The sequence below is a fragment of the Ips typographus genome, linkage group LG16 (assembly GCF_016097725.1).
Source record: "Ips typographus isolate SLU linkage group LG16, UJ_Ityp_2.0, whole genome shotgun sequence".
Lineage (NCBI taxonomy): Eukaryota > Metazoa > Arthropoda > Insecta > Coleoptera > Curculionidae > Ips > Ips typographus.
In genome coordinates this window covers 3,719,697-3,738,308 of record NC_138437.1, presented here as the reverse complement: position 1 = coordinate 3,738,308, position 18,612 = coordinate 3,719,697, and the positions used below count along the sequence as shown (strand labels likewise).

At 31.5% G+C, this 18,612-nt stretch overlaps 1 protein-coding gene across 1 annotated transcript in view; it reads left to right on the top strand.

The window, feature by feature from the left end:
• LOC145739039 (metabotropic glycine receptor) overlaps positions 1-18,612 on the top strand; it is a 152,016-nt gene that overhangs the window by 128,098 nt on the left and 5,306 nt on the right. Inside the window, exons 8-9 of the mRNA XM_081994343.1 lie at positions 290-504; positions 17,109-17,247. Of these exons, the coding sequence (XP_081850469.1) occupies positions 290-504; positions 17,109-17,247 (354 nt within the window). The remainder of the gene's footprint in view (positions 1-289; positions 505-17,108; positions 17,248-18,612) is intronic.

Sequence of the window (18,612 nt, the reverse complement as noted above, 5' to 3'; positions counted from 1 at the left end):
ACTGTTTTATTAAACTACCCTCATTAAAATGCTATTTCGTTAAACACACTCTTTCCTGAAAGGTATGTTTATGCTAAAACGAAAAGGACTTCGAACATGATGAAACAGAATTAGCGAAAACATGTATTCTACGCTCGAGAGTATTAAGAATACTTCGTGTGTATCTCGTTGCCTCAATGCATATTAAATAAGAGGTTCTTCCTACTGGAAAACTCTGAACTGCTACACTTCATGCTTCAACCCCTAAACCGCCCCCCTTTTAATCTTTTCAATGCTAATTCGTTTTCAGGATATCCGTCATATTTAGAGTGAGATCCGCTAAGGCTGTTAAAATCACCGACCTTAACCTTTTGAAGAGATTGGGGGTTATCGTTTCATTCTTCGTTACCCTGCTTACAATTCGAACATTAGTTGCACCTCCTATCGTGATTGTTGGCAGAACCGAAGACGACTTAAAGGCTTACTTATGCAGGACTGATTTATGGGACAACTTTTTTAGCATTGGTAAGTGACATTTTTGCTAATATTTCAATATCTAAAAAACGTTGAACGGACGTTATAGTCCTCTAGCACAATTACGACTCGTGTGTAAACTGAACCAATTCAATTGGAAAGAAAAATATTAAATTTTCTCGAACTGCCCCCGTTATGTCGCTCCAAATCGAAATATCATTCTCAGGCTTCCTATATTTTATAATTAAATTTTTGTGTTACCAGAGCCAACTAAGGAGGAACGTGTGTACCATCTAGCAATTTTTCAACAAGCAATTGAATAAATTTATGTGCGAAAGAAAACTAAATTGCTCAATAAACTCAAATTTAAACCGACAATTTGAAATTCTACACTTCATATTTATTATAGCACTGCCTTGAATCTTAAAATCTGGCTACACAACTGTTTCCATGGTATGTAACCTAAACATCAACACTTTTCAAATAGGATATTATTACAGTGGCCACAAACTCCAATTTAGAGACGGCTTTGTAATGGCTCTATTTGAAAAGTTTTAATTTTCAATCTGGATGTTGATAATAATGAGAGGTACTGTGAGGCCTTTTTGAATTTAAAAAGACTTTTCTTTATTCAGGTTGTGTTTTGTGTTTTTTACATATAAGAAGGGAAATGTGAGTAAAACAGATCATATAAACATGTTTCCATTAAAGTTTTTTTAATCAGTATGTAATGAGTAGCACCAGGTAACAGCAAAGCTTTTATGTATCCATACCATTTTGTGTATATTTGAAGCTTGTTGGGATTACTGTTATGGCAGTTTAATTGAAGAGGATTATTATAATTTGTTTCTACTTCTTGAAGATGGTTCGTTATTTGCTAGAATACGTTCTGGAAAACGGGATTCTTGACTATTTTGGATTTTGAATTTGTTGTTCAATTTAAGAAATTATTTATTTGTCGATAGGATGTCCAGATTTTTTCCAAAACAAGTTACTTTATCCATGGATTTAATTTGGATTTCCAATAGATGTCTACTAAAGTTTGTCCATTGGATCTCATAAATATGATTCATATTGTACGTTGATCTATTTAAGCAACCAACCTTTGACATCTAATGTGAAAGATACAAAAACACGTAATTTGACAGATTTTCTTTTAATGCTTTTTTCTTCTTTTTGTGCTTCATTTAGTTTTTTGTGTTTATTTGCATAGTTTTGCATTTTTTGTATGGTTTTATTTTGTCTAGGTTAATTTACAATTGCAATAGCTATATTGAGATGCATGCAAAATGGGTAAATATCAATTTACAAATTTAAACTGACCAAATAATTTCCAAATGCTCCTGAAGTAGTCTAAAAATATATAAAAACATTCCAATGCACTAGAGAAGCTCCAAAATTTCTTGCAAAAGCTTACAAAACAGCGTAGAAGCTTCCAAAAGCTTTTAAAACAGTCTCAAGGCTTCCAAATGCTTTTCAACAAGCTCTCAAAAGATTTCAACACAGTCTAAAAGCTTGCGTATGCTTCTAGAGCAGATTAACAGCTTCCAAAAGTTTCTCAAACCCTCCATAAGTTTTCAAATGCTTTAAAAGCAGTCTAAAACGTTCAATACTTTTTCCAACTCTCCAGAAACCTTCCAAATGCTTCTAGAGTAGTCTAAAAGACTCCAAATACTACAGCAACTCCAAAATGCTTCTAAAGCAGTCGCAGCAAGCTTTTAGAACAGCCTAGACGCTCTCAAAATATTTCAAAACAGTCCAAAAGTTTCTAGAACCCTATACAAGGTTTCAAATGCCTTAAAAGCAGTCCAGAACCTTCAACGCTTTTTAAACTTTTCAAACACTTTCCAAATTATCTTAAAGTAGAACACACTACAGAAACTCCAAAATGCTTCTCAAGCAGTTGAAAGCCTTCCAAAACAATCTAGAAGCTTCCAAAAGCTTTTGGAACAGTCTAAAAGATTCCAAATGCCTCTAAAGCATTCCAGAACCTTCAGTATGCTTTTTAAACTGTCAAAAACCTTCCAAATGATCCTCAAGTAGTTTAAAAATGTTTTAAAAGGGGTACAGAAACTCCAAAATGCTTGTAAAGCAGTCGGAAGGCTTTCAAAACAGCTTTTAGAACACTGTAAAGGCTTCCAAATGCTCTTCAACTAGTCTAGAAGCTCCCAAAATATATAAAAACCGTCTAGAAGCTTCCATAAAATTCTAGAACCTAGAAAGAATTTCCGAATTTGATATGCGCTGTGACAATGCCGCTTTTATTTAAAGTGACGACCGAATTTGACAGCTGTCATAGGTTATTTCTTATGTCGTGTTGTTGACCATATTTATCCCACCCCTTCTTTAATTTAACGCTAAATAATAAATTTTTTCCCACAATGGAAACTACCTAAAAACTAGTTTCATAGTTCTATTGGATCTGTAACATATATTCATTGTATGATTGTTTATAGACATCCGTGGGACACCTAATTTTAAATGTCTTTTATATGTCCAAGGAATTGGAATTTGTATTGTCCAATGGACAAACTTTGGAATGCGAATAGCTAATATTCCGCTGTTCATTGGATACGATGTTAACTGTCCTTTGGACACCCATTGGATGTTTGTGTGCTCTCTGGGTAGAGTTTCTGGGTTATTTACTATGAATTTATATTTTTATTTTTTACCTCAATTGACTTGAAAGTTTTTTTACTTTAATTTAATTTACAATAACTGAGATTTATCAGCTATAAACTGAAAAATTAAAACATACTAATTCAATTTCGACAGTGTAACCAAACTGACAATTCTTCGATTTAGTACAGAATGTTGGCAATGTTTCCAAATCGCTCATTTCTCTAAAATTAGCAATAATTAAATTTCTACAGTGATGCATAACTGACAGTTATATTTGCAACGTTGCCAAATGGCCTATTTTTGTAAAAACGAACTAACAAACACATTTCTACAGTTTTGCCAAACTAAAGATTTGTCTAATTTAGAACAAAATTGCTGCAATGTTGTCAAATCGTCCATTTGCGTACAAACTGAAATATGAAAGTTATAGGTTACATCAATTCTCCGACAAAATCTCAACTGTCGACGAGTTTTAAATAAAAGTTAATATTTATATGAGGTGGAATTCTTCTTCTTCTTCTGAAACTGGAACATATCAGATCAGTTTTGCAATTTTTGGTGTCGTCATCAGATTAACCATATTACCGGCAAGCAAATAACTTTCCTGATATTTTGATGATGCTTCTAATTTGAAAGAGCAGTACTAAAAAGCGGGTTTAAAATATAAATGATCTCGTAAAGATAGCTAAAGTGAAGTATGTAATAGAGTAATGTAGTTTCTTTGTTAGAAAATTCAAATTTTACGACAATTTAGTCTGACTTCCAAGCTTATATGTCTCGCAAATAAGTATTTAAACTAAAACGAACTTGGTTTAATAAGTCAAAAATAAAATTCCGGGGCTATAAAATTGGAGTTTTACATTTATTGCGCTATTTAGGTAGGATGTTCAGGTATTTGCTATTTAGATGAATCCCTTGTGGTTCAACTTTAAATTACCTAATTATACGTTGAAACATAGTTTTAACATGATTCTTTTCTGAGGGCCTTTGGTTGTAGGCGTTGTCTAATATTAGGCAATTTGTAGTAGCCCGAATGCTATAAATTCCTTTATCGTTTCCATTAAACGATTTCCTTTGGGATAAGTAATTAGGATAGATTTCATGTATTCTAGGTTACTGCGGTTTGGCAATTGTTTCATGCATTCCAATATGAATATACATGGAAACGATTTCAAGACGAGCATATCTAGCCAGGACTTGAATTATTCAGAAAATTAAACTAAAATATGCTAAATTATGCTTTGGTGAGTATTTCTGGGAAAGTCATCAGCTTTAGGACTCACATTTTGTTAATTATATGTTTTTGTAAAAACGTTTTTATGTGGAAGCACAAATTTTGAATTGACGTCACTGTATAATTAAACACGTAGATACAGTGGCATAATCAAAAAGCAAAAATACGTTGTAACTAGAAATTGTTAAATGATACTAATATGTCCTGCTAACTCCATATTTGTAAACACATCTGTTTGCAATAGCTTTGCCGTGGGACTGTTATCTTTGGATGTTCAGTCACTTGTTGGCTGAACTAATAACGAATTTATAACGGGATATCCCCAATGTATATTGTACCCGTAGGATACACGTGTCACTAGAATAGCGTATATATAACTTTGATTCACATTATTAATTATTCAAATGGCCCCCATGTGTTAGAATTGATACAGAGTGTATTTGCTTGTTCAATTGAGTAACCGCAATGTTTGAAGGATTAGCAGTCCGATGTGGGTTTGAACGTCAAATCGAGCGAACTTCCGAAAGCGCTTTCAGGTAACAATATTTCATACGATAATTAGTCTTGTCACTTTAAAAGACAGTTAACCATAAAGTTATTTACTATTTAAACAAATTCTACGCCCAACATGGTGAATACTACGTGACGTTTTCAAATAAAAATAGCTTCAACCCTACATCGTAAACATGAGTAAAACATTGCTTATAGTGTACAGGAAAGAATATTTCCGGCTACAATGCGTATTCGGATACACCGAGAAAGTTTTGTTGTTGACATATTAATTTGTCTTGTCAGACCAGTTATAAAAATATGAAATTTGTATTTAAAATTATAAAGGTTAAATCGGCTTTTACTGCAAATCTTTAAAAACATATAAATTGAATCTTTATTATTTCAACAAGCAAAAATGTAAATACACACAAAACACCCAACATGGAATAAATAAAGCTTATATTAAGCAAACTATGATAAATTTCCACCAAAAAAGAAAACTTGGAAAACTTCCACACAAATAGGAATAGAGTCCTGGGTTGGCATAAAATAATTTAATTAAACTTTTTTCCCTTTATTAACAGTGAAACACACACTTGAACAATAAATAATATTAATAAATTTGCTGAAACCATTACAAGCGGAAAGTTGTGTAGGTGTTATTAAAGTACTGGCGTGATTTAATTGTCATGCTTTCTTGCTTGATACACAGTAGTTATTTAATCGAAATAATATAGCTTAACAAGTCAGAAGGCCTGGTGACTTTTATTTATTTTCTGTTCTTTTGTAGATTTTTAATTTAAATTTCAGCGCCCGGATAAAGTAATAAAGCAAGGCGTTTACTGCAATATTGCCCAGCCATTGTAAGCAAAATTAAAAACAATCTTAGTACTTAATTAAAAAGTACATTAAAAAGCAATCAGGAAAATTACTCTACTAAATTAGTCTCTCGATAGCTAATTTTAAAAGCTTCCATAGACAATGTTCTCCTATTCTGTGACTGCTTGCATTCGAACTTCTTTCAGTCTTTCTTTACGATTGGAACTTTTTTGCTAAAGAAATTTTGAAATATTGTTTCCAAATGGGAAGTAAACTGCCGTTTTACAGCGAACGTAAATCTAATTTGTTACCGCGGGAAGTTGGTTTGGAAGAGTTGATAAAGCGAATCAATTTGTCATTTGTGCACTTAACGCTTTGACGAGCTATAGAAAATTACCCACAAAACGTTTTAAGCACCACAGTTTTTTATTTTCGATACTTACAAATTACCAATTCTCTAATACATACAATTCACGATTGATTATTGTTCTTTAACAGAAACAACAACCCCCAGTTAAGGCAAATTTCAAGTGAAAAGATATTTTTTCTATAGGTTTAATAATATGCCTAACTACAACATTACTACGTCACATTATTACGTCATATTTTCTATATCTGGAAACTGTCAAATTCAACCCCATAGAGGTACAAAACAACGAAACAAAGTTAGTGTGAACACATTTATTTGTGCATTTTTCGCATTTGTAACTTTTGGTTGTTTGACTTACTTTTAGTCTATTTTTAAATATAACAACCGTCAAAATCCTCTCCATAAAGCTGTAAAACCACAAAACACTCTTAAAATCCAGTAAAATTAGTATAAGGAAAACTAAACATATTTTATAGCTTTAAGCGTGGAATTTTGATAGTTATGACATTTTGCCGTTAGTTACAGGTTACAGCTCTGTCTTTAGTTCTGTTCCAAATCTGAAAATTGTCAAATTCAATCCCTTGGAAGTACAAAAAAAAAATTAAACATACTTGAAAAGTAACGAAATCTGTTTGACTTTGGTTGAATGCATTTTATACCTTTATCAGTAGCATTTATAACATTTGGTTGCGTGTTTCTGACTTAAATTTAGTCTCTTTTTAAATATGACAACCGTCAAAATCCTTTCCATAAAGCTGTAAAACCGCAACACCCTCTAAAAGCCAGTAAAATAAGTATAAATAGTACCAAACGTATTGTATAGCTTTAGGAGTGGAATTTTGACAGTAATGACATTTGACCGTCAGTTACAGTTGTGTTTTAAACATAGAAACTATCAAATTCAATCCCATGAAAGTACAATCCAACGAAACATACTTCAAAAGTAACGAAATCAGTTTGACTTTGGTTGAATGCATTTTATACCTTTATCAGTCGTATTTATAACATTTGGTTGCGTGTTTCTGACTTAAATTTAGTCTGTTCTTAAATATGACAACCGTCAAAATCGTTTCCATAAAGCTGTAAACCACAACACACTTTTAAAATCCAGTAAAATAAGTATAAATACCTAGAAACTATCAAATTCAATCCAATGAAAGTACAAACCAACGAAACATACTTGAAAAGTAACGGAATCAGTTTGACTTTAGTTGAATGTAATTTATACCTTCATCAGTGCAATTTTTTTCATTTGTAACTTTAGGTTGTTTGTTTCTGACTTAATTTTAATCTATTTCTAAATATGACAACCGTCAAAATCCTTTCCATAAAGCTGTAAAACCACAAACGTATTTTATAGCTTTATGAGTGGAATCAGTTCTGTCCTAAACCTGAAAACTGTCAAATTCGATTCCATAGAGCTATAAAACAACGAAACAAACTTCAAAAGTAACAAAATTAGTGTGACTCAATTTACATTGATTTTTGCAATAACTGTCAAATTGTCTAACTAATAACAGGTGACAGCAGATGATATTTTAATTTGTGTGTGATTTTTTTTCGTCGTGAATACTTACCAGAGTCGTAGAAAAATTATAGTATTCTACACGCATGTAATGGCTTCATCACTTCATCTATATAATAAATTAAATTAATAATCTCTTTTGTTGTATTTTTCCACTATATATGCATATGGTATGTATGCATGTGGTTTCGTTAAAGTAATGCTAACATGGGACGCTATTATTGGGTTTATAATTGAAAGCGGGAAAGCAATTAAGCTCGCGTAACTTCTAAATTAAAATCAAAAACAGTTTAGCGGCTTGTTTAAGACAGTAAATGTTGCACAAAAGTTTTGATAGTAATACCCCAGCTAGCTTGTTATTAACCGTGAACAATATTTAAACACTAAATTAGTAAAATTTTGCATAACAATAAGAGCAACTAAGCGAGAAAGTTTTGTTATTCAGGTCAAGGGTACTCGACATTGTGTGCTTCATGCTAATCCAAGGATGCAAAAGCAAACCAATTATTTTCTCCAATCCTCAATTTCAGGCGTTATTCTCACTGCCCTCGGTTATCGAATGGTAGGGATTGAGCACGCACAAACTATGAAAGTTCAATAAAAATGCATTTATTTTCTTAATAATTGCATGGAATTTTGCCAATGCCTCGATATTTAAATTTGATGGATTTGCCCTTTAATGCCCATTTAATCAATTCAACGGAAAAGCTTATTTTACATCAAACACAAAAAGCTGCATAACACGAACCATAGAAGTCAATTTAAATTTAGCAAATCATTATGATAATTAGTTTTTTACTGGCCATTTTCTTCAAGAACTTTGACCATCACACATTTTTCCTAATGACAATTATGTCAAATCGTCATCTTTGGATCTAAAGAATGTCACTGCACCCTTTTCATGTGCTTACTGGACACCCTGTAAGCCTAGCTTCAAATTATGTAAATGTTTGTCAAGTAACAACATTACTCTCACATCAGATTTATTATTTAAGCCTCACATTAAAATTTGCTGGAAAATCTACTTTTACATAAAACATATATGAAATGTATTTTTTTTTTTAAATTGAGTGAAAGTTCACTCTCCTTTGATTTCCAGAGCGTGTAACGTTTTTATTATTCATTATTCTTCATTATTAATTTATGACTTCTTCCTCTCTGGCTAAATGTTTGTTCATCAATAATCGATAGATAGCAACAGCATAGAGTATAACTGTAATTCAAATTGATGAACATATAAATGAAATATCAATACTTATCTTATATTGCAATACAATTAACAGACAATTACGTTTAGACTGTATAATTTGTAATGTTGCAAATTTGGGCTTATTTAGAATTATTGGACAAATGGGAAATAAAGCGTTTTTACATAATAAATATTACAATTTAAATTTATTTATCGTTTACCTTATACTAGGAAAAATCCTGTATTTTTTGGCTGATGCTACAACCGCAACGTGCAAAATAGTTAAAAATGCATTAGTCTAGATTTATGGTAAAACTTTAGATATGCTTTGAAAGGCAGCACAACATTAAACCATAAATTATACCGAGAATAAAAAGTAGATAAGGAGTAATATAATAAAGAATATTAACTACACAGATAGTGGTTACACCACTTTTGCTAAAGCTTTTTTAAACTTGCTATTAACTTATAACACATTACTTTGTTTAACCTGTCAAGGTAACTCTCTGCCTAATTTCAAATTAATGTGTTAGAAGGTTGGTAGATGGAAGAGATTAGCAGTGAAAATGTTAACATATTCATAGCAGAGACCATTAATTATCTCATTTTCTTTCCCTCGTCTAACCACCTTCACACCCGACCTTTTACAACAATCTCCTCAACTAGCATTTATGGTCGAAGTTGCTCCGGCATAGTCAAAATTACTTAAAATTAGTAACAATTTTGTAATTGTTACTAAAAAATGTAACCATAGAGTGACATATGAGTGATATTTAGTAACATTTTAAGGTTCCAATTGGTAATAATTACTAGAAATATTAGTAAATCCATAGTAACTAATTTGACTAATAAGGAAAATAAACTTTCAAGAGGCAAAACTACCGTATTTGCAACCTGATGTTTAGTAATAATAATTTAAAGTGATTTATGGAACGATGGAGTATTTAGTAATGGAGACGCCATGTTTTTCAAATAAAATCGGGAAACATTTTGTTCCAAACTGATACATGTTAATTTAAAAGAGGTTGGAGATAATATTAAACAATTACATGCTTTATTTCACTATTTAAGTAATATCAAGGAGATGAAACATATTTTTTCCATAAAACCCACTAGAATTATGTGTCTGGTGTTTATTTAGTTTTTTTAATAGATTTTGATTATTTTGTGGGCGAGTTGTTAATTTTCCTATCGTACCAACGTAGCGTTTGAATTTTTTACTGTCCTAATATCGAAATATTCATATCAAGTTAAAGTAAATTCACACACTAACGAAATTATGGTGCTACGTAGGAATTCGAAAGTAATGGCTTTCCCACCTATCTTATTATATTAAAGGACGAACGAAAGCTGGAACGTAATTGGGACAGTACCAAAGTAGTCAAAGGGACGTCGTCATCGTTACTAGAAAATCATTTCTCAAATTGCTAACTTATCCGTCATAGAGAAGTTGCCGTGAACAGTAGCCTCTACTTTAAAGTTTCCATTGTTAGTCGTGATTACGTAGCTGGAACTTAAATTGCTAGTTGGGTCTAGTAACCTGGAAGGTCATACAAATTAATATACTTTTCGTTTGTATATTGTGAAATGTAAGTAATACCGGTTAAAATTAAAGCTAATTATCCGTGATTTTAGTGTTAAGGGTTACTTAGAGGTAAATTCCCTAATAATGGAACTTGAAATAGTGGTTTTTGAATAAATAAGCGCAGTAAATTTTCGGAGAGAGGTTTAATGGAATTTAACGCAACCAAAACAGCTGAGATTTGATTACTTTAAGCCTCTAATTTTACGTTTAAGGGAATTAAAGAGCTTTGAATCCAAGCTTAATTCAGATATGTCGTAACTCTTGTGTCTAGGATTTGCAAATGTTACTTTTAATGGTAAAAGTAATAATAAATTCTTAAAAGTACGGAAATAAAGAAGTGGTTTTAATGGCAACATTTTTATGAAACGTCTATAGTTTGACTTAAAGCATAACTGAATAGTAAATATTCGTCTTGATTTGCGCTCATTAGGTACGATAGTTTCCCAGTTCCATCTGACTGAAACTTTGAGAAAACTATTAATATGCATTGCAATGCTCATGAAATGGTTTGTCATATTGCGGCTACCAAACTTCTGGTATGTTTTCCATATACAGCTTGGACCATTCTGTGGCGTTATGAAGTCAAACAGCTCGAGTCCTAATTTGTTTCTAACACAATTTTCCCAAATGTCAAGCCGATCTATTGTGGTTAGTTATTAAATTAGTATTGTTTAACAAGAAGAGAAATAGTTTGAATATTTTGCATTTAATCAAAATTAACGTAAACACGTTCTATCTCAAAGTATTTTTGAATTTTCTTAATAAATGCAGGAGTCAAATTTTACACGTTTAAGTTAAAAGGTTTCTGAAAGCTGTTTATTAAAAAGTATCACAAAAACGATTAATTAGATATATATTATCTACTGTTTAATTCAATCATCAGTTAAGATGGTATTAGCAAATAACTTCTAGATGCAAGAAATGTATAATCTACAACTATAACAAAGCTTAATTAATTTTTTATGATATTTTAAAGGGTTGAAATTGTGGTAAATGTTTGAACTCCTAATCGCAGTTTCTATGCAATGCAATAAGCGAACAAAGCGTTTGAAATAGATTGGTGACTAAAGGAGGCATGTGACTATGTGGAAACTTCAGTCGTAAGGGACATATTAAAGTTTAAACGTGATATTGCTTGAGGACGACGTTTAAATTAAGTGACACATCAAAAATAATATTTCTCAAGAGTTCAATTAGGTCTTTTGCCAGAAAACGAGATTAAACTTCTCGTTTCCAGGGAACGTATTTCCAATAGGTTTCTTTTGGTTTAATAAAATAACTCACTGAAAACTAATCTCAGCTTGTTCTGCACGTATTAGCCGTATTGCTGATTTTGGATTGTGTTTTAGGGTTAACCACACAAATCACGTTCATATGAGTGTCAAAGGAAAACATTAAATACATGGATTAGAAAATATCAGTTTCAGCCTGGAATAAATAAAACTTTAATACTCATTGTTTTCCAATAAATTGCCGATACAGTCCAAAGTTCTTTTTACATCCCTTTTACGTCTTTTAAATTGAAGAAAACGATAAAAGGTATTGGAAATCATGGAAACCGGAGTTGCTTTCTCATTAAACCTAAACCTAAGTTTTGATTTCACGAATAATGAAGTTTCGACTTTGGAATTTCATTTGAATTCCATTATTCAATCTCAACTTCTCAAAATAATAAACTTGTACCTGGCTGAACAAATATGTGTTGTTCCGGAATTTTCTAGCCTCGACTGTATTAAAAGATAAATTCCTTTAGGGGCAATCTCTTCAACTTGAACAAGCAATGTTTCTTTGAAGCCTAGAAAGTCTAAATTCTAAACTTTTTCTTTCTACTATAGAAGCAAATTCAAGGGAGACAGATTTTTCAAATAACGAATTTGTACCTATCCAACTAAGAGAATTGATACCGTGCCTCACAGCCTCACGTCACTTACGTTTACCACATTCGTCTGTTGCGAAGACATGCAAAAATGTGATTCAAGCTTGTGATGTTTATGTTTCCTGACATCTCCAAAATGAATGGACGAATTTACTATATATCTCCATGTAAACCCTAAACAAATAGTGTCAATGCAATATCTTCAACCTACGTTCAAACCTATTCACTTGCGTCAGAAAAGCTATCAATTTTATATGTAAATTATTATGTAATGTTACATAAAATTAGGGAATTTCAATTATATATACCACATAATGAATTGTTAATTTCTGCGGGTCAGAATTTACCCTTTCAAAGCCCTTTAACAGATAAACGACCCTTATCTCCTATTCGGACAGGCCTAAATTGAACTCTATGAGAACTTTATGGTGAGTTATACACGTCAACTAAATATTAATAAAACGACTTTAAATTATCACAAACAACAACGTTCGGTCGCGGTTTTTTAGGTTTAATAATGAGCGGTGTTAAATCAGAGCAATCCAAAGAAGAACCTAGATTATAATCCTTTTGACAATACTCCACGTAAATTGCGCAGAAATAAGGACTCCATTTATATTCCGCTAAAATCCTAATTATTAAAGTCTGACGATGAAAACGTTGAAACTAAGCAAGCTTAATGGTGCTTTATAAGGCAAACTCGCTTTTTCTTCATAAACGTCATTACTCTGGTATTCCAGTCTCTTTTTATAACACCACTCAACTGAAAACAACAAAGCCATTTCTTGAATGAGACCTGATCAGGGCAATTATGTTATCCTTGTCGAGGCTAATAACGTATCTATAGAAACCCTCAGGATCAAAGCTGTGTTATTTCCACCAACCTAAATATTGTTGACATCTTTCAAAATTTAATTTCAAGTTAACGAATCGAGAAAGACAATACTTTATATTGTTTGTATGTAGTAAACATGTTTTTAATTAAAAAACAATCTGTCAAAAGTACATAAGTTCTAACTTAAAAATCATACAAAACAGAAAACAGTAAACCCCTGACTGACTAGACTTAAGTTTTCTGAAGATCTGAACATTTTACATTTTTTGGTACTATCTATGAAACAATCAGTCAATAATATGAACCAGTCCACAAAACCAGGTGACCCAACTTAGGTACAATAAAATGTTGTTATACAGCTTATATACAGTGTGTGTCAAATACAATCGAAAATACCCAACCAGAATTTGGTTTTAATTCAGATTGATGGACGAAAAGCGTGTTGCAATTAAAAAATAATTTATTAATAAGAAAATCCAATAAACTTTAGTTGTTTAAATGTAAAATATTTAACAATCTAGACTAACAACTCAATCAAGCGTTGAAATTACGATATTTTGTTCCGTACAAATCGTATTTTGCCATATAGATTTGGTCTGGTTTGTATTCTATTTTATTTGCTGAATAAATTGAATTGAAAGTAAATTTATTTACAAAGCGAGCAATTGCCGCTACCCTATATGACCTGGTGTAAGTAATCTACATCATTGGAAATGTTAATTAAATCCTATTACAATACCGCAACTAATTTTGAATATTTTCATTAAAAACAACTCTACAACTATTTTGTTATCATTGCGATAATAGCAAACGTTCTGCTCCTATTTATTTTAGTTTAACATTTCGAAAAATGTTAATTACCATTACCAAACTGAAAAATGTTTCAATGTGATGCTATATCATCTTTAAATCGTCAATTTCGAGTTTCAGATCAAGCAAATTGTGATATTCCGATGCAGTTTCCTATTAAATTAAGCTAATGATGGCAACATGCTTTTAAGTAATGGAACAGCTAATGACATTGCAGAACTCTATACGTTCCATAAATGTCAATAAGCTCTCTGCAGAATTTATTTGATTTTCTTGAAAATGCTTGAGAGTTTGACTAAGTAGCAGTGAAAAATGTGCAAAACAAGAATTTAGTGTCAGAATTACTAGATACAAGGAAATACTCAATAAACACCCACACGTTTATTCTACGTTGCAACAACGTTATAACCGTTGTTATATAACGTTTCTCGTTGATTTTTGATTGTGGTTTTTTAGTTGATTGTAAGTTGAACAGAAAACCGTCACTACCTAACGTTAAAACAACGTTAGATAACAAACAATTTTATTACTTGTTTCTCAAAAACTAAAATTCAGCGGTTTTTATACAGCGACTTAAATGTCGAATTTCTACGTTACTGTAACGTTTATTAATCAAAGTTGATACAACAACATTAAGCCACTTATATTTTTGTTTCTATGAAAATTATGTCAGTGTTGATTTGTATGCCGAAGTTGTACACGTGAATGCAATGTTTCTCAATCAAGGTTGAATTAACGTTACACGTTACCATTTTTGTTTTGTATTCTGATTTTAAATCGAAGTGCAACGTTGCATAATTGAAGTTGAAACCACATTGAGTTGTATTTTTTTTTTAATTAAAAGAAAAACAGCTTTTGAGGCAGTTAGAGTTTATGAGGAATGCATTATATTCTCAAAGTTTTGTATTTCAGTTGGCGTGCACAACAGTGTTCTAGGCATGTTTTCTCTATTATTAGTATTTTTTGCATAAAAACTCTATCTTGAGAAACGAAAACAGAAATTCTGGGCTACATTTCGACGGTAGAACGATCCTTCTAACTGTCACAGGCACCAAAATAGGAACTGTCAAATTATGACATTTTTGAAAGCCAAAATTACAGACTATATTTTGACGTTTGAACGAACGTTCTAACTGTCATAAGAACCAAGAGATGCTGTCAAATTGTGGCACCTTTAATATTTCTAGTACAGTTACACTGTCGTATTTCATGTCAAATATCTCGGTTATTTGTAATTTTTGAAAAAAAAAATGTTTGTTAGTAACCAAGTTTATTTTCAAAATTTAATACTAACATGAATAAGAAACTTTTTAATTTTTACAGTTTTCAATTCAAAAAGCAGCAAACTGAAATCTTATGGATTGAAGTACATTTCGATTGTTTTGAAGCAAATTACACGATTTCAAAAGTATTTTTATAGTTTTGAAAGTATTTCTCAAGTATGAGAAGTTAACTCAAAAACTGCAAATTCAAGTACGTTTCGAATGTTTTGCAGCAAATTATACAATTGTAAGAGCATTTTCTTAGCTTTAAGCTAACATGAATAGAAAACTTTCATTTTCCAGGTCAACTTTCACAGTTTTTGAGACAATTCTCATGTTTCAAGAAGTAGAAATGTAATTTAAAAATTTGCAAAGCAAATTTTATGAATTCAAGCTCATTTTTACTAACATCAATAGGAAATTTTATTTTTTTAGGTCAATTTTCACAGTTTTGGAGACAATTCTCAAGTTTGAAGTATTGGAAACTTAATTCAAATAGCTGCAAAGTGAATTTATTAGGAAATAAATGTTAATAAGAATACATACATTTGCAAATTAACGTTGCTGTTGCAAGTTAATTCAAAGTTGATTGAAACGACATTTTCTTTTAATTTTAACTCCTAAAATCAACGTTAAGTTGTGTTTCAGTAGAACGTTTCCTTAACGTACTTGTAATTAAACCAGTAAACAGAAAACAGAAATTTCCAATTTAAAGATGAACTAAGCTAAACTGTCATAATTAAGCAAGACACAGAAAAATGTGTACATCATAAGCAAAAATAAGTTTAAATATAATATAAAATTTCATAATAGTCAAGATATCAATAGGAGATAACCTAGTAGGAAGTGTTTTCAGGATATTGTGTTCTAACAGAACATGTCAAAAGAAATCAAAACCTTATTTTGGTAACCTGAGAAAACTAGACATTTAAGGTTTATGAGAGAGAGAGATATAGAAAGTTGAACACTTACAGGCTTACAGCATTTTATTAAATATGTTTCAGATATATTATAAATATAAACTTTTATTATTGAACATAGTCAAATATGCCTTCAGAATTTTTATATTATTTGAATCAAAAGAACAAATAAACCAATGTTTGTTGTTATATTAAGCCAGTGATCTTAACTTTACAAAGTCTATAAATTATTTTGAATTTAGAGTGATGAAGGAGGCGAGTTTCAAAATTTAATTTCACGTTTCACGGTAGTAATGAAATATATCACTTCAACGTATACAAGTATGTAACAAATCAACTGCAAAATATTACCCTGGATATTTTCAAGCCCTAACCACAGTAGTAATTATAATATGAAAAAAAAAACTAAACTAGTAAAACTCTATCAAGCGTGGAGATTGCATTGATCAAATCAGAACACAAACAATATTATGGTACAAACCAATATATTGGCATATGTACTGGTTTTGGCTTGCGTTCTATTTTATTTGCCGAATAAATTGAACTGCAAATAAATTTATTTACGAAACGAGCAATTGCTGCTGCACTATATGGCGTGGAGTAAGTAATCTGCATCATTGGAAATGTTAATTAAATCCTATTACAACGCGATGAATTTAGAATATTTTGATTAAAAACATGTATAGGTCTGTAACTAGTTTGTTAATATAGAGCTTGGACTGGTATTTTAGCATTAATCAATTTCAGTTAACAGTTTAAAAAGTAAAAAAGATGCGTGGATGTCTAGAAGTGACACTAAATACCAATTTACCGTTCTAACTTAATGTGAATTTTAATGAATGAGTTTAGTTCCAGTCACAATAATTACCGTTTCCTGTGCCTGGTGTAACATTTTAAACTTGAAGTAAATTGGAAAGTCAAAAATCGCGCTGAAGCGACAATCTAATTAAGTCTCTAATTATTGGTTCGAAGGAATATAAAGTGTAAATACATCTCGAATTGCATTGGCTCAAACCACAATTAATTACTTTCTTATAAATGGGGGAGTTTTATTACTGAAATTTTTCTGTACCTTTGCTTGCTTATATCTTGTACATATATATTTTTTTGTTACAGTGGAAATCACTTTTTTGATCTGGGGCATTCGGCTGTGCGTCGTAGTTAGAAAAGCTCCCTCGGAATTTAATGAAAGCAAATTCATCTCTCTAGCAATCTACAATGAGTTCGTGTTAAGCCTCTTTCTCAACGTAACCACGTAAGTATTCCCAGTGCGAAAATCTTGTGGCAAGAATGAGGTACAGCCTGCAGCTCCTGTTACCTTGTGAATAATTCTATTTGAAATAGTCAGCAGTTTGTTAACAGCGACACTTTCTTGTGATTCCCCAAAATTAAAGCTGACAAAGCAAAAATCTCTTTAAACGCCAATTTAACGTTCGAAGAATGAAGGTGGATTTTAAGATTAAAAAGGCTTGGCACGCCGCACCGCCGAGACCTCTCGGTGAGAATTTAATTAAATATTTTGGATTTTTTGGAACAACCCTGTCGCCTCAACTGGCAATGATAATTGATTTTAGATTTATACCGCAGCTTGCTTTGTTGTCTTTGTATCCAGTTGCAGTCTTAATGAAATAACCGCAAAAGCTTACTGTTGTGACTTTTTCGGTTTTCTAATTACGGTTGTGTTAGTGGATAACTGAATAATTGACACCTAACGAACAACTACCGTACTAACTTCATTAACAATTAGTTATTTGGATAGTGCTTTTATTGTTCCTTACCCTGTAGTTGGGTCAACTACTGATTAGGGAAAGATTTATATCTTGCACTAAAATATTGAATTGCCACGAACTGTTAAGATTTCATCAATTTTAAAAAGTTGATCTTCATAATTTCTACAAAACTTGTAGGTATCTGTATACTGATCAAATATTTTTTATGAAATTTGAAGAACTCCTCTCTATTTAAATGTATATTGTTGTTCATCATCTAACAAAACCTGATATGTGAACTAAAAACATTTCGTCAAGTTAACTTTATTCTTCTGTTTCCATGTATTGAGTTTCATCATCAATTTATGGTATATTTAACACCGTATGCCAATATGCTTATCGAGCTTTTTATCTTTCCTCACTCACACAAAAAAAGTTCTCCAGCGACGAACAAAATCGAATTTGCACATTTCAATAGGTTTTAAAAAACAATATTTACTTGTGTGTACTGCTGCATAAATAAAGGAAATTGCCGTTTTACGGAAGTAAAGTCTCTGTCAAGGCTAGTAGCAGTGATGTAATAATTGTCGTTCCTTGTCATTGACGTATGTTATTTACGACATACAGAACAAGTAATTTTCAGATAAATGTGCAATTTTTCAAAAAATCGTTTATCACTCGCTTATTTGAAACACTCTGTATGGACACAAAATTAAAGTAAAAGAAAGCTAATAAATGGGGCTATCACGTGACGTTGACCGGACCAGGCTAAGTTAATCTTGACCAGACATATATCCCGGTGGAAGGTAACTTTTACTAAATATGCCATTTTTCTGTAAAAAGTCACGTTTAATTTTGAAAAAAACTAAATTTTCCCCATGGATTTTTTTGGAAAATTTTGGAATTTTGAA